The 25,086-nt window shown below is 45.5% G+C and overlaps 1 protein-coding gene across 4 annotated transcripts in view; it reads left to right on the top strand.

Moving 5' to 3' along the window:
* Nucleotides 1–736: 736 nt before the first annotated feature.
* Nucleotides 737–25,086, top strand: part of IQSEC1 (IQ motif and Sec7 domain ArfGEF 1) — a 913,452-nt gene continuing 889,102 nt past the window's right edge. For 2 of the 4 annotated variants that reach the window (XM_073644463.1, XM_073644466.1), the window contains exon 1: nt 740–1,433. In XM_073644463.1, the coding sequence (XP_073500564.1) occupies nt 1,180–1,433 (254 nt within the window). In that variant the 5' untranslated portion in view covers nt 740–1,179. Of the gene's footprint in view, nt 1,434–25,086 lie in introns of all 4 variants that reach the window. The other 2 variants (XM_073644474.1, XM_073644465.1) reach the window with 2 other exon arrangements.

Raw genomic sequence — 25,086 nt, forward strand, 5'->3', positions numbered from 1 at the left:
TGTCAGCGGTCAGGTTCTTTTTATACCAGCGGTCAGGTTCCTTTTATGTCAGCGGTCAGACTCCTTTTATGTCAATGGTCAGGTTCCTTTTATGTCAGCGGTCAGGTTCCTTTTATGTCAACGGTCAGGTTCCTTTTATGTCAGCGATCAGGTTCCTTTTATGTCAGCGATCAGGTTCCCTTTATGTCAGCGGTCAGGTTCTTTTTATACCAGCGGTCAGGTTCCTTTTATGTCAGCAGTCAGGTTCCTTATATGCCTGCGGTCAGGTTCTTTTTATGCCTGCGGTCAGGTTCCTTTTATGTCAGCGGTCAGGTTCCTTTTATACCAGCGATCAGGTTCCTTTTATACCAGCGGTCAGGTTCCTTTTATACCAGCGGTCAGGTTCCTTTTATGCCAGCGGTCATGCCTATGGACTTAGCATGGGATGTTATAAAATGTCCTTTAGATGTAACGTGGAGGTATCCCAGTCCTATTGTATTGTTTTTATTTGGAGACTGTATAGCGGTGTATTATTTCTGTACAATATGGCAGTAGTATAAGACTATGCAGGCTGCCTTTCTCTGGGGTGATTGTGTGGGGCTGGGTGCATCTTCTTGGCTCATTTCTTTACTTTCCCCCAGTACATGGCTGGTATCCCTGCATGCACAGGTGGGCACATCCCCTCACTTTATCTGGGGTGCCCCCAGTAGCCGGTGCAGCAGGTATCGCAGGAGGTCGGTCTCTGCCGGCTCCCTGCCTCCTCTGCCGCCTGTGTCCTCTTCTGCCAGCAGCGAGTGGAGCGGACCCGAGCAGCCACATCTCTCCCTCCTTCCTCATCTCCCAGCCCCCAGCTAATGAGCCCAGCCCTTAGCTCCATCATCCCGGGGACAGTATCCCAGCGACTCCCAGTCACCACCAGCGTCTCTCCCATTCATCCCCAGTAACATTCCGGAGCGGCTGCCAGTCACTGCCAGGGGCCACAGTGCGGGCAGCAGGTGCAGAGACCCTCACCCTGCACACCGGGCAATGGCGGAGATCCGGTGCCTGCACCCTGGAGCTGTGTAGCCGGCATATGGCACCATGCATGGCACCGGGGATGTGAGGAGTTCCTCCTGCACTGGCATTTAGGCTCCGTGCCATCGCAGCAGTGACTGACATCTTCTGCACAGGCATGTGTCCGGGGGGCTGAGGTCGCACAGCATGGAGCCCCCTGCAGAAAGTCCATGTCGGGCGGCAGAATACCTGAAGGAGCTCAACAAAATCATTGAGACCCAGCAGGAGCTTCTGGAGAAGCAGAAAAAGAGGATTGATGAACTGGAGGAGCAAGTGAGCAGCCTGTACAATGAGAAAGCCTGCCTGCAGGAGGAGCACCACAAGCACCTGGCCACCTGCAGCAGGCTGCACCAGCCACCCGCCGCCTCCGCCTGCCTCAGCGCCATCCAGGAGAACGACAAGTAAGTGTGGAGGAAGGCAGGGGGCGCTGTCACACACCTGTTGCTGGCTGGCTGGGTGTACTTACAATATCTACCACCAGGGGGTGGTGCCCTCAGTGGGCAGATTATAGCCATTATGTGGTAACATGTGAGGTGTGGAGATACATTCTCAGTCAGTCTTTCACACCAGTTAGGGGCATGTTCACACACAGGGTTTTTTTTAATGGAATTTTGATGCAGATTCCACTACAAAATCTACATTAAAAACTGTTTCAAATATTCTCAAAGTAAAGCTTCCCATACATCTCAAAGGGAAATCAAGGATATAGTGAATTTTTTTTCCCATGTGTTTATTTCTATGTGGAAAATAGGAGCAGTAGTCAGTTCTTGAGGTGTTTCTGATTGAAAAATGCTCCAAATGTGACCACCGAAGCTAAAAAGCGCCTCGTATATAAAAACTGCGTGTGAACATTCCCTTACAGGCTACGTCACAGCCTCCCGTGAGGGGTTTAGGATGTGGTTTACATCCGCCATTATGTTTGGTGTTAATGTTGGCATTTGGTCGCTGCAGAGCAGCAGAAGTTGTGGGATAAGTGGTCTGTTAGGGTGGTCTTGGCAATGGAGATATGGTGGCAGAGAAAATCTCTCACAGGAATCTAGTATGGACGAGCGGGCGGCCTCCCTGTATCCTATTGTGATATATACTAATGTATGGCACCGCGCTATATACTAATGTACGGCACCGCTCTATATACTAATGTACGGCACCGCTCTATATACTAATGTATGGCACCACGCTATATACTAATGTATGGCACCGCTCTATATACTAATGTATGGCACCGCTCTATATACTAATGTACGGCACCGCTCTATATACTAATGTATGGCACCACGCTATATACTAATGTATGGCACCGCTCTATATACTAATGTATGGCACCGCGCTATATACTAATGTACGGCACCGTGTTATATACTAATGTATGGCACCGCGCTATATACTAATGTATGGCATCACGCTATATACTAATGTATGGCACCGCGCTATATACTAATGTATGGCACCGTGCTATATACTGATGTACGGCACCGCGCTATATACTAATGTATGGCATCACGCTATATACTAATGAATGACACCGTGCTATATACTAATGTACGGCACCGCGCTATATGCTAATGTCTGGCACCGTGCTATATACTAATGTACGTCACCACGCTATATACTAATGTATGGCACCGCGCTATATACTAATGTATGGCACGACGCTATATACTAATGTACGTCACCACGCTATATACTAATGTATGGCACCGCGCTATATACTAATGTATGGCACCGCGCTATATACTAATGTATGGCACCGTGCTATATACTGATGTACGGCACCGCGCTATATACTAATGTATGGCACCGTGCTATATACTAATGTACGGCACCGCGCTATATGCTAATGTCTGGCACCGTGCTATATACTAATGTACGTCACCACGCTATATACTAATGTATGGCACCGCGCTATATACTAATGTATGGCACGACGCTATATACTAATGTACGTCACCACGCTATATACTAATGTATGGCACCGCTCTATATACTAATGTATGGCATCACGCTATATACTAATGTATGGCACCGTGCTATATACTGATGTACGGCACCGCGCTATATACTAATGTATGGCATCACGCTATATACTAATGAATGACACCGTGCTATATACTAATGTACGGCACCGCGCTATATGCTAATGTCTGGCACCGTGCTATATACTAATGTACGTCACCACGCTATATACTAATGTATGGCACCGCGCTATATACTAATGTATGGCACGACGCTATATACTAATGTACGTCACCACGCTATATACTAATGTATGGCACCGCGCTATATACTAATGTATGGCACCGCGCTATATACTAATGTACGGCACCGTGCTATATACTAATGTACGGCACCGCGCTATATACTAATGTATGGCACCGCGCTATATACTAATGTACGGCACCGTGCTATATACTAATGTACGGCACCGCGCTATATACTAATGTACGGCACCGTGCTATATACTGATGTACGGCACCGCTCTATATACTAATGTATGGCACCACGCTATATACTAATGTATGGCACCGCTCTATATACTAATGTATGGCACCACGCTATATACTAATGTATGGCACCGCTCTATATACTAATGTATGGCACCGCGCTATATACTAATGTACGGCACCGCGCTATATACTGATGTACGGCACCGCTCTATATACTAATGTATGGCACCGCGCTATATACTGATGTACGGCACCGCGCTATATACTAATGTATGGCATCACGCTATATACTAATGAATGACACCGTGCTATATACTGATGTACGGCACCGCGCTATATACTAATGTATGGCATCACGCTATATACTAATGAATGACACCGTGCTATATACTAATGTACGGCACCGCGCTATATGCTAATGTCTGGCACCGTGCTATATACTGATATACGGCACCGCGCTATATACTAATGTATGGCACCGTGCTATATACTGATGTACGGCACCGCGCTATATACTAATGTATGGCACCGTGCTATATACTGATGTACGGCACCGCGCTATATACTAATGTATGGCACCGCTCTATATACTAATGTATGGCATCACGCTATATACTAATGTATGGCACCGTGCTATATACTGATGTACGGCACCGCGCTATATACTAATGTATGGCATCACGCTATATACTAATGAATGACACCGTGCTATATACTAATGTACGGCACCGCGCTATATGCTAATGTCTGGCACCGTGCTATATACTAATGTACGTCACCACGCTATATACTAATGTATGGCACCGCGCTATATACTAATGTATGGCACGACGCTATATACTAATGTACGTCACCACGCTATATACTAATGTATGGCACCGCGCTATATACTAATGTATGGCACCGCGCTATATACTAATGTACGGCACCGTGCTATATACTAATGTACGGCACCGCGCTATATACTAATGTATGGCACCGCGCTATATACTAATGTACGGCACCGTGCTATATACTAATGTACGGCACCGCGCTATATACTAATGTACGGCACCGTGCTATATACTGATGTACGGCACCGCTCTATATACTAATGTATGGCACCACGCTATATACTAATGTATGGCACCGCTCTATATACTAATGTATGGCACCACGCTATATACTAATGTATGGCACCGCTCTATATACTAATGTATGGCACCGCGCTATATACTAATGCACGGCACCGCGCTATATACTGATGTACGGCACCGCTCTATATACTAATGTATGGCACCGCGCTATATACTGATGTACGGCACCGCGCTATATACTAATGTATGGCATCACGCTATATACTAATGAATGACACCGTGCTATATACTGATGTACGGCACCGCGCTATATACTAATGTATGGCATCACGCTATATACTAATGAATGACACCGTGCTATATACTAATGTACGGCACCGCGCTATATGCTAATGTCTGGCACCGTGCTATATACTGATATACGGCACCGCGCTATATACTAATGTATGGCACCGTGCTATATACTGATGTACGGCACCGCGCTATATACTAATGTATGGCACCGTGCTATATACTGATGTACGGCACCACGCTATATACTAATGTATGGCACCGCTCTATATACTAATGTATGGCATCACGCTATATACTAATGTATGGCACCGTGCTATATACTGATGTACGGCACCGCGCTATATACTAATGTATGGCATCACGCTATATACTAATGAATGACACCGTGCTATATACTAATGTACGGCACCGCGCTATATGCTAATGTCTGGCACCGTGCTATATACTAATGTACGTCACCACGCTATATACTAATGTATGGCACCGCGCTATATACTAATGTACGGCACCGTGCTATATACTAATGTATGGCATCACGCTATATACTAATGTATGGCACCGTGCTATATACTAATGTACGGCACCGCGCTATATACTAATGTATGGCACCGCGCTATATACTAATGTACGGCACCGTGCTATATACTGATGTACGGCACCGCGCTATATACTAATGTATGGCACCGTACTATATACTGATGTACGGCACCGCGCTATATACTAATGTATGGCACCGCGCTATATACTAATGTACGGCACCGCGCTATATACTAATGTATGGCACCACGCTATATACTAATGTACGGCACCGCGCTATATACTAATGTATGGCACCGCGCTATATACTAATGTACGGCACCGCGCTATATACTAATGTATGGCACCGCGCTATATACTAATGTACGGCACCGCGCTATATACTAATGTATGGCACCACGCTATATACTAATGTACGGCACCGCGCTATATACTAATGTATGGCACCGCGCTATATACTAATGTACGGCACCGCGCTATATACTAATGTATGGCACCGCGCTATATACTAATGTACGGCACCGCGCTATATACTAATGTATGGCACCGCACTATATACTAATGTACGGCACCATGCTATATACTACCGCATGGAACTGTGCTATATACTAACGTATGGCACCGCGCTATATACTAATGTACGGCACCGTGCTATATTCTGATGTACGGCACCGCGCTATATACTAATGTATGGCACCCCGCTATATACTAATGTATGGCACCGCGCTATATACTAATGTACGGCACCGTGCTATATACTAATGTACAGCACCGCACTATATACTAATGTACGGCACCGCGCTATATTCTGATGTACGGCACCGCGCTATATTCTGATGTACGGCACCACGCTATATACTAATGTACGGCACCGTGCTATATTCTGATGTACGGCACCGCGCTATATACTAATGTATAGCACCGTGCTATATACTAATGTATGGCACCACGCTATATACTAATGTACGGCACCGCGCTATATACTAATGTATGGCACCACGCTATATACTAATGTATGGCACCGCGCTATATACTAATGTATGGCACCGCGCTATATACTAATGTACGGCACCGCGCTATATACTAATGTACGGCACCGTGCTATATACTGATATACGGCACCGCGCTATATACTAATGTATGGCACCGTGCTATATACTGATGTACGGCACCGCGCTATATACTAATGTATTGCACCGCGCTATATACTAATGTACGGCACCGCGCTATATACTAATGTATGGCACCGTGCTATATACTGATGTATGGCACCGCGCTATATACTAATGTACGGCACCGTGCTATATACTACCGCATGGAACCGTGCTATATACTAACGTATGGCACCGCGCTATATACTAATGTACGGCACCGCGCTATATACTAATGTATGGCACCGCGCTATATACTAATGTACGGCACCGCGCTATATACTAATGTACGGCACCATGCTATATACTACCGCATGGAACCGTGGTATATACTAACGTATGGCACCGCGCTATATACTAATGTACGGCACCGTGCTATATTCTGATGTACGGCACCGCGCTATATACTAATGTATGGCACCGCGCTATATACTAATCTATGGCACCGCGCTATATACTAATGTACGGCACCGTGCTATATACTAATGTATGGCACCACGCTATATACTAATGTACGGCACCGCGCTATATACTAATGTACGGCACCGCGCTATATACTAATGTATGGCACCGCGCTATATACTAATGTATTGCACCGCGCTATATACTAATGTACGGCACCGCGCTATATACTAATGTATGGCACCGTGCTATATACTGATGTATGGCACCGCGCTATATACTAATGTACGGCACCGTGCTATATACTAATGTACGGCACCGTGCTATATACTACCGCATGGAACCGTGCTATATACTAACGTATGGCACCGTGCTATATACTGATGTACGGCACCGTGCTATATACTACCGCATGGAACCGTGCTATATACTAACGTATGGCATTTTGCATGACACATTCCTGTCAGTGCCGGTACCAGTTGATTCTGAAAGTCGAGAATTTGCTTATTTTTTTCCTCACAGACTTATTGCATTTTATGTATTGCCACATATTAATGAATAATGACATGCCTCAGGGGTCTACACATATGTGTTCTTCATAATCACAGGGGGGGTATTGGCATTCTTTCTGTCACTCTCGTTATCCTCTAATGGATCCATATGTTCTTGGTATCAGCCATATACAGAGGTTGGATCCATATCACCAACTGGCCATGACTGATAAGAGAGGGGACTCAGTGCTGGCAAATACTCAAATACCTGCAAATAAATAGCACGTGGAAAATACTATATACACTGTGTTCCAAATTATTATGCAAATAATATTTTCTCAGATTTTCCCAAATTACCTATATGAATTGCAGTCATTGTAATTTTCCAGTCAAATAACTATTAGAGTACAATTGAAAGGTTTTTGTACAAACTGCCTATGATAACAGTATATTTAAAAAAAAAATAAAACACTCAAACTGCACTCAAAATGCATGTTCCAAATTATTATGCACAGCAGAGTTTTCAACCTTTTCATTTTAATAAAGAACAAAAAAATGGTCATTTTTGAAATTATAAGCATTAGCAGGTTATTACAAACTGAAATCAAACAGTTTTCAACTCAAAACTTTATTCTAGGTGATGTTACATTTGCACATAGGACCGCTTGTTCGAAAGGAGCTTCTGAACTCTCTCGTCCATTGAATTTGTCAGGTTTTGGATGGTTTCTGCTTCAATTGTTTTGCATGAGGACAGAATACCCTCCCAGAGCTGTTGATTAGATGTGAACTGCCTCCCGCCATCATAGACACTCCTTTTGATGATGCTCCAGAGGTTCTCAATGGGGTTGAGGTCAGGGGAGCATGGGGGCCACACCATAAGTTTGTCCCTTTTTATGCCCATATCAGCCAGAGATGCAGATGTGTTATGTGCAGCATGAGACGGGGCATTACCATGCATGAAAATGATCTTGCTGCAGAATGCACGGCTCTTCTTCTTGAACCATGGAAGGAAGTGCTGTTTGAGAAACTCAACATACATTATGGAGTTCATCTTTACCCCTTCAGGGATCCTAAAAGGGCCGACAATCTCTCTCCCCATGATTCCAGCCCAAAACATTACTCCACCTCCTCCTTGTTAGCGCCGTAGCCGTGTTTGCATGGGGTGTCCATCAACCAGCCATCCTCCACTCCATCCATCTGGACCATCGAGATCATTTCATGCATGATAATGCCCCGTCTCTTGCTGCACATAACACATCTGCATCTCTGGCTGCTATGGGCATAAAAGGGGACAAACTTATGGTGTGGCCCCCATGCTCCCCTGACCTCAACCCCATTGAGAACCTCTGGAGCATCATCAAAAGGAGTGTCTATGCTGGCGGGAGACAGTTCACATCTAAGCAACAGCTCTGGGAGGGTATTCTGTCCTCATGCAAAACAATTGAAGCAGAAACCATCCAAAACCTGACAAATTCAATGGACGAGAGAGTTCAGAAGCTCCTTTCGAACAAGCGGTTCTATGTGCAAATGTAAGATCACCTAGAATAACGTTTTGAGTTGAAAACTGTTTGATTTCAGTTTGTAATAACCTGCTAATGCTTATAATTTAAAAAATGACCATTTTTTTGTTCTTTATTAAAATGAAAAGGTTGAAAACTCTGCTGTGGATAATAATTTGGAACATGCATTTTGAGTGCAGTTTGAGTGTTTAATTTTTTTAAAAATATACTGTTATCATAGGCAGTTTGTACAAAAACCTTTCAATTGTACTCTAATAGTTATTTGACTGGAAAATTACAATGACTTCAATTCATATAGGTAATTTGGGAAAATCTGAGAAAATATTATTTACATAATAATTTGGAACACAGTGTATGCACACACATATATATATATATATATATATATATATATATATATATGTATATATATATGTACAGACATATATATACACACACATACTCAAATACATACAGTACAGACCAAAAGTTTGGACACACCGTCTCATTTAAAGATTTTTCTGTATTTTCATGACTTTGAAAATTGTACATTCACACAGAAGGCATCAAAACTATGAATTAACACATGTGGAATTATATACTTAACAAAAAAGTGTGAAACAACTGAAAATATGTCTTATATTCTAGGTTCTTCAAAGTAGCCACCTTTTGCTTTGATGACTGCTTTGCACACTCTTGGCATTCTCTTGATAAGCTTCAAGAGGTAGTCACCGGAAATGGTTTTCACTTCAGAGGTGTGCCCTGTCAGGTTTAATAAGTGGGATTTCTTGCCTTATAAATGGGGTGGGGACCATCAGTTGTGTTGTGCAGAAGTCAGGTGGATACACAGCTGATTGTCCTACTGAATAGACTGTTAGAATTTGTATTATGGCTAGAAAAAAGCAGCTAAGTAAAGAAAAACGAGTGGCCATCATTACTTTAAGAAGTGAAGGTCAGTCAGTGCGAAAAATTGGGAAAACTTTGAAAGTGTCCCCAAGTGCAGTTGCAAAAACCATCAAGCGCTACAAAGAAACTGGCTCACATGAGGACCGCCCCAGGAAAGGAAGACCAAGAGTCACCTCTGCTTCTGAGGATAAGTTTATCCGAATCACCAGCCTCAGAAATCAAAGGTTAACAGCTGCTCAGATTAGAGACCAGGTCAATGCCACACAGAGTTCTAGCAGCAGACACATCTCTACAACAACTGTTAAGAGGAGACTTTGTGCAGCAGACCTTCATGGTAAAATAGCTGCTAGGAAACCACTGCTAAGGACAGGCAACAAGCAGAAGAGACTTGTTTGGGCTAAAAAACACAAGGAATGGACATTAGACCAGTGGAAATCTGTGCTTTGGTCTGATGAGTCCAAATTTGAGATCTTTGGTTCCAACCACCATGTCTTTGTGCGAGGCAGAAAAGGTGAACGGATGGACTCTACATGCCTCTACTTATTAACCCTGACAGGGCACACCTGTGAAGTGAAAACCATTTCCGGTGACTACCTCTTGAAGCTCATCAAGAGAATGCCAAGAGTGTGCAAAGCAGTCATCAAAGCAAAAGGTGGCTACTTTGAAGAACCTAGAATATAAGACATATTTTCAGTTGTTTCACACTTTTTTGTTAAGTATATAATTCCACATGTGTTAATTCATAGTTTTGATGCCTTCAGTGTGAATGTACAATTTTCATAATCATGAAAATACAGAAAAATCTTTAAATGAGAAGGTGTGTCCAAACTTTTGGTCTGTACTGTACATATATTTATCAGCCACTAAAACCATTTCCTTACTGCTCTACACACCTAGGTCATTGACATGTATGAGAATGGAGCAAGATTGCGCCGTAGAGCTTGCACTCTACCTACAATGCTAAATACCCTTCTAAGATATCCTCATATTCTAATTATATAAAAACACACAGAACATGATGAGAGTAATAATCTGCGTAATTAATTTCACAGCAAACATGTCAGATGTGAGGATGCTGCTGGATTACATGACAGATCGCTGAGGACTGAGGGTTAAAGGTTTCCTGGTGCTTATTCCTAATGATCCCATTATCCTCTCATTTATAGCTAAAATCATACAATTTATCAAGTGAGACAGAATATAAAGTGCTCGCTGGAGTTAGGGGATCTGACAGAGGCATATATATACAGTATATATATATATATATATATATATATATATATATATATATATATATATATACTGCATATATCTGTGACGTGCAGCATTTCTGTACTTCACATTAATTCACTGAGAATTGGGATTATTATTCCCAGCCATTTCTAGAGCCGAGTATAATTTGGCCGTGACGCTGAACGCTCCATTGTTGTGTGTGGCTGATATTTCATTTTAACTTGGCAGTCTCAGGGAAAACTGCAGAGAAAAACTCTCTATTTTCTTCGGTTTTCAGACATATTAAAGGGAAACTCCATGAGAAAAAGATTATAAGTCTCAGGTTTTGAGGATATGTTACCATATTCCAGGATTTCTGTAGGGACCAGCGCTGAAGAGATGAATACAATATTTTTCTATATTGTATGTTTTATTATATATATATATATATATATATATATATATATATATATATATATATATATATATATACATACACATATATATATGTATATATAGAACAACACAAAGAAATACTTGCCTTAAAGAAAATCAGAGGAAAGAAACATATAAAAATATGATGTGCATTGTATAGAACAGCAGAGTACATGGAAGAGAGGAGGCTTTATGTCAAAAATCAAAATTATTCTCCCAATATGTGATGGATTTTGCCATGAAGAACAGAAAGGTCTGTAATTTGTTTGCCCATCATCCAATTTCCAGGACCCTCTGGCGGTTTCCCCACCTCCTGTTAGGCTGGCCATACACATTACATAGCTGTCGGCCAAATGTTTCTTCAGCGTCCAGCTATTTCTCCTGACTCCTCCATACACGGCTCAGCAGACACGTCTAGCAGCGACTTATCTTCCCTGAACAGAAAAGAATTGGGCATTAAAATTCTACCTGACGATATCTGGGGAGAGTCGGGAGGCCTCCATACACATCAGATGGTCGGCCAGTCCCATCAAAATCGTATGACAATAATCTAATGTGTAACAGGTTCTCCGGTGATGGGAATCCTGTGCAGGTCTTTGGTCTTTGCCAACCATTTGCAAAAAGAAGAGACCAACAAGGCCAGCGCTCCTTTCTGCAAGGGCTTGATCTTCCCCTCTCTAAATCTTAGCCCCCCTCTTCCAAAACCTCACCTACAACAGACTCTTTCTTCCATTGCTATATTATTCTCATAGTGATCTTTTGCTGTCACAGGCAGAACAGAGTAAGGGTATGTGCACATGATAAGTATTTGCAGAAGAATTTCTGCACCATTTCTGCATCTGTTGGCAGGAAAGACGCTGTGTAAGATAGGCACCCAAATCTTTTTACTTGTGTTTTTGGTGCAGATTTTTCCCCACTCATTAGTATGGGTGGAATCTGCAGAAAAAACGCTGAAAGAATTGACACACTACAGATTTAAATCTACAAGGAAAAATAAACAACGTGTGCATGAGACTTCAGAAATCTCCTTCACTTTGCTGGCTTCAGGAAACCCTTTAGGTTTTGTGACAAATGTGCACTGAAAAAAAAAACACGTCAAAAACACAATAAATCTGCAACGTGTGCACAGGCCTTTAAGGGTTCTCTCAGGCAGTTCTTTTATAGCAGTCATGGACAGAACAGATAATGCATGATGTTGTGATGTTTTTCTGGTAAAGCAACAGACACCATGACGGTGGACCACCACCCTCTTATATTATTATAATTATTACTATTATTTATTTATATAGCACCACTGATTCCATGGTGCTGTACATACAGTACAGACCAAAAGTTTGGACACACCTTCTCATTTAAAGATTTTTCTGTATTTTCTTGACTATGAAAATTGTACATTCACACTGAAGGCATCAAAACTATGAATTAACACATGTGGAATTATATACTTAGCAAAAAAGTGTGAAACAACTGAAAATATGTCTTGTATTCTAGGTTCTTCAAAGTAGCCACCTTTTGCTTTGATGACTGCTTTGCACACTCTTGGCATTCTCACTATGCTCCATCTTCTGGCGGCAGCGGGCGGTCTCCGGTTTGACCCGCTGAGCCCCTAGTCCATAACAATGCACCTCACTTGCTCAGCTCCAGGGATCCTGCGTCTCTTCTCCCTCTAGTCGGGCTTGACTTCCACTGTCCACTGCCGCTTTTCCCGCGCAAAAACTCCTTTTCCACCCTCTTCCTAGACACGAGCTCAGCTCCCCGGTCACCTGACTCCTCAGCTCTCTCTCTGGACCCACCCCCAGCTTCCCGGTCACCTGACTCCTGTCTCGCAGTCTGTCTTCCCCCTGCAACAAGAGGCACGGCCCCGGCAGTTCCGGATCCCTTGTTCTGAAAGTACTTACACCCCGGTCTTCCCCCTTACACTCACATTGAGTTTGAGGAAGCGAGAGGAGAAGAAGGAGGATATGGCTGGGATTCTGGACAGCAAAGAGGTGACGTCTGGGCCAGAGAGGTAGATCTGGGTGTCATCAGCGTACAGGTGGTATTGGAAACTGTGTGACTTTATGACCTGCCCCAGACCAAGGGTATAGATTGAGAACAGTAGGGGTCCTAGGACAGAGACTTGAGGTACTCCAACAGAGAGAGCAGTTCTTGGCACAATATAGTTGAATCGACATGTACAGACAAAGGCAGCATCTTATTCATTAGCAATCTACCCAGTTCATTGTTATATAAGTTTGTGATTGGGGATAATGTCACATTTGCATGTGGCTGAAAAGTGGGGCCCTGGAGTTGGTTACTGGTGGACCCTTAGCACCTCAGTCCGATGCTGGTTCAGTGTGGTCAGTTAGCGCTGCCGGAGTCCGTCCTGTGTCCTATAGCATAAATTCCATTTTTTCCGTTCCTAATACAAGAAAATGGAATTATTATGCTGATGTGAACCTAAGGCTGTTTCAGGTCAAAAAGTGGCTATTCTGTATACATCCTATGTGCAAGGAAGAAGAAATAGCTTTTTTTTAATAGCCTAGCTCCCAATAAAATTATATCTCACATAAGATATGTTCTTGAGTTTCTGAGTAAGCAGGTCTTTGTACACATAAAGCCTTTCTGGGATGCTATATCTTCTACAGAAAGATGAAAAGATACCAAATCTGATGGAAAAAAATAAGTGCTTTTCATTTTTGGTATTGAGTTTGTAGCAAGAAAATGGCATTCTGTCACTTTAACGGTATGTAAGTGTGAGCGCCCACTCACCTTCTCTACTACTACTGGTCACAGACTGGATGCTAAACAGGCGATAACCCCATATTTCTGAGGTAGATGCGAGTTTGAAATATCTAATTAGGACTTCACTTTGTCAATTGTAATGTGAAGAGCTTCTAAAATGTCAGACTGGGTTCTATTCTTCAGTTTTGTCTGAATTGACATCTGAATTATATGAAAGGGGTTGTCCACTAGTGAATGGTCATCACAAACTAAAAAAAGCTTCCCTTCCGGACCAGCGCCGTTCCTCTGATTACAGCACTGAGTCTCAAGGCAGCCGCTGATCAGTTGCCGCCTTTAATATGTCGTCAGCGCGGACTTCCACAATTCCATGCGACTGCTGGGGGACAAAGCGTAGGAACAATGCTGGTCTGGGAGGTAAGTATGCAATTGTTTTATGATGGGCGGTAAAGCTGTTAAGAAGGGGTTGTCTAGTAGTGGACAACCTCTTTAAGGATATGACGCGCCCCCTGGGCCTGTGCTGCTGCTGCTGCTGTGCAGGGGGAATACCCGGAGCCGGATCGCTGGGGGTTGTAGTTCTCCGTGGCGGTGACCCGGTCCGTGCCCAGGGTGGTCAAACCAGTGGCAGTCTATTTGTATGGTAATAAGTGTCCGACTACGCCACCCGTGGATTGCGGTCAGTGGGGACCGCCGCTGCGCTGCAGACCGCTGAGGCTGATGTTGTTTGCGCAGCTGAGTATGGGATGACTCCCCACGGGAGAAGTATTGCCTCAGGGCAGCTAATGTGGATGATGGTGGTAGTGATGGTGTGAGGGTCCCAGTGCTAGTGGTGCTGGAGCGGCAAGGAATCACAGAGACGTGTGGTGCAGTTTCCAAAGCTTTACTCACAGTTGTTGCTCCGGTCACTTCGGCCAGCAGTGACCGCCCGAGCCGTGCTGCGTCCACCAGGTGAGGGACTCGGTCAACTCCCAAGCAATTCCAGAGTGTGGCTGAAAGCTCCCCTCTCTTCCTTTCTACTGGCCGTCCCCACCAGTGACCCACCTTTGTCCAGCTTCCTCGGGCCTTCTGTTGGTGAAACCTCTCTCCGGTCTCCCTGACCCTATGCGGTATGCCTTTCTGGTGGATGTAGTGAGGGGTCGCACCAAGATGTGGTCAATGACCTCCGGTTTTGGCTGAGGATTAGTCGCCTCCACCAATTCGGGTTCCGGTACCCTGCTCTGCCAACCCTTCACCCAGTATCTCCTCTGGGAATATGGGGTTCCTTCTGCCTTCGTGTCTCTGGGCCTTTCTTTGTGTTCCTTGCCTCCTTTCTCCTCCGTTTCAGTTCCTTTCTTACTTTCCTTCCTGTTCCTTCTCCTTTCTCTTTCTGCTGTTTCAGGCCTCCACTCCAGGCTTGCCTCTGGAGCTGGGCCCAGACTGAGCCACAACTCCCTGTCAGCCCTCTCTGGCTGAGCTCCTCTCTTCTTCTCCTCCTCTCTGAACTGACCACTGACCTAAGATGGTGCCCACCTTATATACCTCCTTCTATGTGTGAGCCCAGGTGACTAGCAACCAATGGGCTCCTACCTATGCCCAGAAACCCACCCCTATCTGCTCCTACACCACTGGGTTTTCCTCCCCCTCCCCACTCCAGCCAGGAACAGAAGCTGTCGTGCCTGCACTCTGTCTAGTGGGAGCACCGTTGGTCTGTTCCTCGGAAATGGGGTGTGTGTGGTGCATGCAGCCTACTGAGCCCCGGTCCACACTCCATCCTTACCCGGGAGTGGAATATCACACCTCTGGTTCGAGGTGCAATACCCCTGTAGCAGCCGAGTCCTCGGGGTGCTACATTCCCCCCTGGTAAATCACAGCACGTCCTCGGGCTGGAAAAGAGCAAAGACAAGTTAAAACATACAAATTTTTTTTTTTTTTTAAATGCACTCATATATAAGACATTAACTTTTCACTCATCCCTTTATGGGAGGTACTCTTCTCTCTTTAACGTTACTGGTATAAAACATTTTTATAAAACATTCTACTAATGCCACTGGAACTCTTTTGTAAAACACTATATAAAACTTTTGGCATTACTATTTTAGCAGCATATTAAACTTTCCATTATAAGACATTTTCAAATAAACATTTTCAAAACATATTCTTGAGCTCTGGCCGCTGTGCAACTTGCGACCAGGTAAAGGTGCAACAGTCCATTTTAATCCACCTTGAGGTAGACGTTGCGGTTCTTGTATAAAACCAGTAGGGGGCGCTTTAAGAAGCGCAACTATATACAAGGGATGGCCGCTCTCAGTCCTCGGCCAGTGGGGATAGGGGAATGGCTGCTCACAGTCCTCAGCCTGGTTAGGGATTAGGGGCACACAGGTAACAGTTCTTTAACAGTTCCATACTAGTCCCAACGGGGACCACACTTCAATCAGCAACAGTTCTTGTACCCTGACGGGTAACTATATACAGTTCCATTTTACCGTTTACTGGTAACGGTGTCCTCCTCGCTCTTCCGGGTAATCTTCTGGTCCGTCCGGACCCTCGGTGTACTCAGTTTCTGGGCGGTACTGTAGTTCCTCTTCCGTGAGCCGGTGAACGTGGAGGGCGTACGGTCCCTTAGCACCCTTGTGCCGGGTGAAGGTGACCACATCACCCGGGTAGAGATCGCGTCCGCGGTGTCCTTCTGGCAGGTGGCTCTCGACGTCCCTGCGGGTGACAAAGACGTCGCCGGGGGTTCGATGGTCTCGGATAAAGCCCCAGCCATGCTCCAGCTGGAACTTTATTACGGTCCCGTTGACTCGGGGACCGCGGGCGGCTCGGGGATCTTGTCGGGCCCTGCGCTTCTGCTCCGCGCTCCGGGCCTGCAGCTGTTCTTCACGGATTCGCCTCTCCCGCCGTTCCCTTTCAAATACCTCCAGCTGTTGACGGCAGCACTCTTCACGCCGGGCTGCGTCCGCCTGGGTCTCCTGCGTGAACCCTATGAGATTCTCACCGGTGGGGTCCCATGCAAACTGGGCATGCTCCAGCGGAAGCGGAGCGATTTTGGCGGGCTCCGGAGCCGGGATCAGAGGCTCACACAGGGGCCGTTCCCTCCGGAGACGGGGGTTGACGTACTCCGGTGGCCACACGAAGGGCAGCCCGTCCGGGCTGGTATGTTGCGCATAGAGATCTGCGCCCAAGGGTGGCACCACGGGCCCCGATCGGGGAGCAGCGCCCCGGGTTACTCGGCCTTGCGACCAGGCCGGGGAACTTCCGGTTGGGTCTGGGGGTGGCACTGTTGAGGAAGAGGGAGCTGGAGGGGCAGCGGCGCCCGGGTTCACCAGGCCTTGCGACCAGGCCGGTGGTACTTCCTCTTTTGCTGCACCCGGGGTCGAGGGGTGTGGCGCGGAACGGGGCGTGACCGCGGCTCCTGCCGCTTGAGGCCTAGTTGGGAGCAGTGGCGGCGCGGCAACGGGTGTGGTGAGTAGGGCTTCGGGCTCTGCGACGGGAGGCTGGGGCAGGCTTACGGCTGCTGGGCTCGGGGTGATGACGTCCCCATTACCTGCCTCAATCCTTGCGGCTCCCTCCGCGGCGTCGTCTCCGGCCTTCGTCCCTCCTGCACCATCCTCAGAGGCAGACGTGCTCCTTGCTGCGGGTGGCGCCTCCTGCCGGCGGGTTTCAGCCTTCTCCACTCGGCCAGCGCATCCTGCTGTGCCCGGGCCATCCTCCGGTCCAAGTCCTCCAGCGCAGCCTGTGCACGCTCCGGATCTCTGGGGAGCTGTGCCAGGATCTCCACTAGGCTGTCTGGCGGTGCGGCCTGCAGCAGGCTCCGGACCAAGGTGTTGGCACTGCTGGACGCTTCCTCCATTCCCGGGTGCGGTCTGTCCAGACTGATCCAGAGCGCGCCCTGCCCCACAGTTTTCTTCACTTCCCGCCCCCATTGGGGGTGGTCCTGGGGCAACTTGGTGACAGTCAGTTTCAAGGGCAGCCCTCCCACGCTGATGGACATCTCCACTGCTGCATTCATGGCTGGTGGGGGCGGGCTCCTTCTTTGGCGCCACTCTGAGACCTGGCCCACGATGGGAGGTGGCTTCCTGCTGTCCTTTGGTGCGCACATAATGGCGTCCGCTCTGCCAGGGCGGGAAAAACTGATGAAGATGGCGGGAAACGGTCCAAGATGGCGTCTGATGGCGGGAATCGGCTGGAAATGGCGGGAGACTTCTTTTTAAGGTACATGTGCAGTTTTCTTCAGGCACGCAATACCCGCTTGTGGCGGGTTGGTAACGATCCTGCCGACTACGCCAAAGTTGACGCGCCCCCTGGGCCTGTGCTGCTGCTGCTGTGCAGGGGGAATACCCGGAGCCGGATCGCTGGGGGTTGTAGTTCTCCGTGGCGGTGACCCGGTCCGTGCCCAGGGTGGTCAAACCAGTGGCAGTCTATTTGTATGGTAATAAGTGTCCGACTACGCCACCCGTGGATTGCGGTCAGTGGGGACCGCCGCTGCGCTGCAGACCGCTGAGGCTGATGTTGTTTGCGCAGCTGAGTATGGGATGACTCCCCACGGGAGAAGCATTGCCTCAGGGCAGCTAATGTGGATGATGGTGGTAGTGATGGTGTGAGGGTCCCAGTGCTAGTGGTGCTGGAGCGGCAAGGAATCACAGAGACGTGTGGTGCAGTTTCCAAAGCTTTACTCACAGTTGTTGCTCCGGTCACTTCGGCCAGCAGTGACCGCCCGAGCCGTGCTGCGTCCACCAGGTGAGGGACTCGGTCAACTCCCAAGCAATTCCAGAGTGTGGCTGAAAGCTCCCCTCTCTTCCTTTCTACTGGCCGTCCCCACCAGTGACCCACCTTTGTCCAGCTTCCTCGGGCCTTCTGTTGGTGAAACCTCTCTCCGGTCTCCCTGACCCTATGCGGTATGCCTTTCTGGTGGATGTAGTGAGGGGTCGCACCAAGATGTGGTCACGACCTCCGGTTTTGGCTGAGGATTAGTCGCCTCCACCAATTCGGGTTCCGGTACCCTGATCTGCCAACCCTTCACCCAGTATCTCCTCTGGGAATATGGGGTTCCTTCTGCCTTCGTGTCTCTGGGCCTTTCTTTGTGTTCCTTGCCTCCTTTCTCCTCCGTTTCAGTTCCTCTCTTACTTTCCTTCCTGTTCCTTCTCCTTTCTCTTTCTGCTGTTTCAGGCCTCCACTCCAGGCTTGCCTCTGGAGCTGGGCCCAGACTGAGCCACAGCTCCCTGTCAGCCCTCTCTGGCTGAGCTCCTCTCTTCTTCTCCTCCTCTCTGAACTGACCACTGACCTAAGATGGTGCCCACCTTATATACCTCCTTCTATGTGTGAGCCCAGGTGACTAGCAACCAATGGGCTCCTACCTATGCCCAGAAACCCACCCCTATCTGCTCCTACACCACTGGGTTTTCCTCCCCCTCCCCACTCCAGCCAGGAACAAAAGCTGTCGTGCCTGCACTCTGTCTAGTGGGAGCACCGTTGGTCTGTTCCTCGGAAATGGGGTGTGTGTGGTGCATGCAGCCTACTGAGCCCCGGTCCACACTCCATCCTTACCCGGGAGTGGAATATCACACCTCTGTAGCAGCCGAGTCCTCGGGGTGCTACAGATGTCCTAAAGGACCACTTTAGACAAAAATTATACACATTTGTTTTGCTTAGTGTAGGACCTTATGCATGATACAGGGGAATCTGTCAGGTGATTCATGCAGTTTAAACCATGGGCAACATGAAACTGCGACAGGCTCTACAGACACTTATGTTTTAGGGCTTTATCAGTTGTCAGTGATCATCGGTCCGATCTTGGATCACAATACACAGACTGGCCCTGTGTCTCCTGAACCCCAAGCGTGACAGCCACATAGAAATAAAAGAAGTTGTCACGCTCGGGGTCTGGAGACGCCCGGCCCATCCATGCATTGTGATCCGAGAATGGACTGATGATCACGGACATCTGAATGAGCCCTAACTCTGAAATGCTACAAACGATTCGGGAATAAGGAGAACAGTCATCTGGGAGGCTCTGCACTGACTATTCCCTGACCGACATAACTAGATATGTCCGTATTTGTATATTGAGCCAGGTGGGGAGAAGCCAGCGAGCGCACCCACCCAGTTGACTTCTTCCCATTCTTCGATTCTTTCTAAACTAGATACCTGAAGTTAAAGAGAGGCTGTCAGCACGATTTTGTAATGTAAAGACATGGCTATAATGGCGCTGTAACACAGATTAAATTGATATATTCGGTGAAGAAATCCACTTTGTGGTTTTTCTTTAATTGCCATTTAAATGTTTCTGGTAATTAGATTTCGGTGAACAGGGGCCAGACTGTGCACTGGGTCTTCTCCTCCCTGCCTGTGATTCCTCGGCCCCTCCGCTGCCTCTGGTCCGTGAATGATAGGTCAGTGCTGAGATTTGATATACAGTAGAGGAGGCAGGTCATTCACAGACTGGAGGCAGGTGGAGGGGCCGGGGAATTACAGACCGAAGGGAGCAGAGGGGCCGGGAAATCACAGACAGGTAGGAGAAGACCCTGTGCACAGTCCGGCCCCTGTGCATCAAAATCGAATTAGCAGAAAACTTTAAATGGCGATCAGAGAAGAACCACAAAGCGGATTTTTTCACCAAAGGTATCAATGTAATCAGTATTACAGCCCCATTACAGCCATGTCTTCACTTTACACTACAGTGTCGTGCTGAGAGGTCAGCCTGTCCCTGGTTCTTTCATGCTGCTTCCTTCCTTGCGTCTTGCACCTGTCCCTCAGCACCTGCACTAGGCATAATGCAATGTATCAGCTTTGCCTGGAATGAACCTTTAATCTGTACTGATTTGTTTACTAGGCGCTGGATGCTGTTTACCTCTTCTGTCCATACATACTGCTTCTCTTGTAATTTGCCAAGGTTACTTAAAAGAAAATATTTTCATTGCAGATGATACAAGGCGAGCAGGTGCCCGAGTGTTTGCCATTTCGCCAATTTAAACTATAGAATGACCCAAAATTCCGTCGATCGGTGATGAATATTGAAAGCTGTTGCTATTATTTAATAAACATTTATTTATGTTATATTTATATATTTGCTAATAGGAAACTGAAAATACTTATTGATTTCTGCAGTCTGATTGCTCTTCACTCATGTTGAGGGGCTGTGGATGTATCAGAGCTTCTCTCTTACAGGAAATACTACCTGTTTCCGGTGGCTCGTGATTTCTGTAGTCATGAGGAGAATACATATTAGCCAGTTACCAATGTTCTAAAATATAACTTTTTTATTTTCTCTTGATGTCTTTGAAACTTTTTTAATACTTGGCTTTAGCAACTGAAGATATGAAACTGAGCCTTTGGGGTATTATAAATGAGCTGAAATGTGTTTGCCGTATGCTGGAATCCCCAGAGTTATATATAATCTTATATCTGGAAACCTTATATCAGGAAAAACTAAATGTATTAATTGGAAACATATATAAACTGTTCACAAATGCCGTATTTGTTGCAGATTTTCATTACAGATGCTGCTACATGAATATTTGCAACAAAGTACAAAGCAATGAGTATAAAAGAGGGTTTAGAAAACGCTATTTTTACGTAACGGGATACATGTGCAGATCGGAAAGCATGTCACAGATTTTATTACTTGCAACATACTATATTCTGCAGCAGATTTAGTACAGAGGTAAAAGTTATGGCATAATCAATAAGTTAAAGGGACCTTGTCAGCTGATTCGTGCTGTCACAAGAAGGATAAATTAGACACAGGCTGCCCAAGTTTTTATCTAAAACGCTGCTAAAAAGCAACAAAGGGGCCATCTGACTAGTATGACGAGGCCGAGCAGATCCCTGGCAGCTTCTCCCCGCCCCACGGAGTCTCTCCTTATATGTGTGTATATAGAAAGCTCTGTATAACCCCTCCCCCACCACTGATTGGCAGCTTTTTACCTATGCACAGTGTACACAGAAAGCTGCCAATCAGGGGTGTGGGCGGGGTTATACAGAGCTCAGCATTCAGAGAACTGCTGGATCTGCAGCTGATAAAACAATTACCTACAGCAGAGTAAGTGATTCAGAACTGGAATCAGGGTCTCTGCCCACACATCATGCTGCTCTCAGATGGGGTAGCAAAAACCTTAGACAAATTCACAGATTCCTTTTAAAATATGGTTGCAATAACCCAGCTAAACATTCATTCATGCTGCCTGTGATTTGAGCAGCATGAATCAGCTGACAGTTTCTCTTTAGTATGTGCAGTTTTAGGCCCCATTCACACGTCTGTGTTACACCACAAAAAAATAAATAAATACATGCCATCCATATTACATCCAGATTTTTTTTTTACTATCCAATGGATACGAGAAGCTTGGAAACATTTTTTTTTCTTAGTATACAAGAAAAATTCACAGCGAAGATAAAAACGGACACATGGATCTAAAAGTAGATAAAACCTAGGTAAAAACACTGAAAAAAATCAATTAGTTTTATCGTACACGAAAAAAGGATGTCTGAATGAGGCTTTAATGTGGATTTTATTGTAGATTTTCACCAGATTAGAGTACAAATTTTGAGTACTTTACTCTAGCAAACTGGTGCTAAAAACCTTTTATTATTTGTAATTCTGTATTACATAGTAAAGTAAATAGCATAAATAATGGACAGTGTAATAGGAAGAATGAATTTGCAGGTAAGAGTGTGTGAGAAAACATGTTTTAGTGACTTATTTGTAGTTAACTAAAGATTAAGCTGGAGATGTTGATTTAGCTTAGGTAGTCGCTTTTATTAAAGGCTGTTCAATGTTTAATCTGTGTTAGATGAGCTTGCATCGCCCGTGCCAATGGATTTAATGCTAGCAGTAAAGCCATTTGACAATTGTGGTTAGTGGAGGACAGGGTGATGGAGTGGATCTGGTTTCAGTGCAGAAAGTTGGTCTCTTTCTATTTGTTCTATTTCATTATGTCATTGAACTTGATAGAACGGTATATGGGACTGGAAACATGAATGATACTGATGTTATGTCATTTACACACAACCTGACACATAAAGCAGAAAACTGTGAATCTACAAATGATAAAACGTCTATTATGTCTCTTAAATTGTATGTAAATTAGAGCTCAGGGTGCCACGAGGTGATCCGACTGCTACCATTTTCCCCATCGCAAGATTCTCTATGTGTCTAAATAAGAATTTATGGATTCCTATCAGACGATATTGCTATGAACTCTCTACCTGTCTGAAGTGATAACCGAGACAGTAAAAGGACAACAATAAATTTCTTAATAAGAGTCTTACAAGCAGGGCTGTGGAGTTGGTAAGCCAAACCTCCGACTCCTCAATTTCCATGCCACCGAGTGCACGACTCCGACTCCCTCATACACGGCTCACATTTAAGTGATAAATTTACAGCAGCACAGATTCATCTCAGCTAAAAGTCTAGACCCTTAGATCAGGAATAGGTCAGACATTTATAGGACATTTCATAACTTTCCCAAATTCTTATGAAAAAAATATTCCCCACAAACTGCATTGAACTACTGTACCCAATTTATTATATACTTTAGGAGTTGGAGTTGGTCCATTTTATACCAACTCTGATTCCGACTCCGACTCCACCAAAATGGACACCGACTCCGACTCCACAGCTCTGATTACAATAAGTGCAAAATTTGGAAATGACTAAAACCTCTCATACACATTAGACTATTTTTGGCTGAGCCTGCCAATATCGACTGGTTCAGATACCTGATTCTAATATGTATGGGGGCAGCAGACGATTGATTGTCAGGGGAGTTAAGGATCTGAAATGGTCGATTTCAAACTGCTGATCCTTTGTTCTCCCAGCTCTCTCATAGAGAACATAGGAGTGCTCAACCAACATCAGGGGTGGACACTGCCACCTGTGGCCGCTGTGCAATAAATGTGTTTGGGGCCCTCTCCCTTTATGGCAACCAAGCTACAGATATAAATATGGAAATCTGATATGTAAGGAACAGTGCTGTACATAACAACTGAGGGCACTATGTAATAAGGGACAGTAATATACATAATGAGAGGAGACTATGTAATATATATACTGTATAAATAGTCTCCTCTCAGTATGTATATTACTGTCCCTTACTACATAGTGCCCTCAGTTGTTAGATACAGCACTTTTCCTTACATATTGCATTCTCTTATTTTTTTTTATTTATAGCGCCCTGTCTTATTTATATACTGTCCTCTCTTGTTAGATATAAACTGAAATGACGGCTGATGGAACATGGGAAATCTTCTTTTCTAATGGAGGAATCTGATGGACTGGTTTTCTGGTTAGATGCTGCTTTTTCAGCAGTCATTTTATATCTACAAGAGAGGACTCTATGTAATAAAGGAAAGGCACTGTGACTAACAAAAATAATGGGCATATGCTATATAACAAGACATAATACTATGTAATAATGGGACAGCACTGTACATAACAACAGAGGATGCTACATAATAAAGGACCGCACCATACATAACTAGAGAGGATGGTATGTAATAAGGGATGGCCTTCCTGGTATAACGTCCTTTCTTGGTATAATGTTCCCCATCTTGGCCCCCTTCCTGATATAATGTGCCCCATACTGGTTCCCTTCCTAATATAATGTCCCCTACCAGGAATAATGTTCCTCATGTTGTCCCCTTACTGATATAATGCCCCCCCATCCTTATCTCCTTCCTGGTATAATGTCTCCCTCCTGGTTATAATGAACCCCATCATGGTATAATGTACCCTATCCTGGTCCCCTTCCTGGTATAATATGCACCATCCCTTTTCCCCATCCTGGTATAATGTGCCCCATTCTGGTCCATTTCCTGGGATAATGTCCCCACCCTTGTAAAATGTGTCCCATCTTAGTCCCCTTCCTGGGATAATGTCCCCCCCCCCCCGGTATAATATGCACTAACCT

Source organism: Phyllobates terribilis, unplaced genomic scaffold (genome assembly GCF_046119375.1).
Source record: "Phyllobates terribilis strain yellow unplaced genomic scaffold, ASM4611937v1 Scaffold_8__6_contigs__length_399053987, whole genome shotgun sequence".
NCBI lineage: Eukaryota > Metazoa > Chordata > Amphibia > Anura > Dendrobatidae > Phyllobates > Phyllobates terribilis.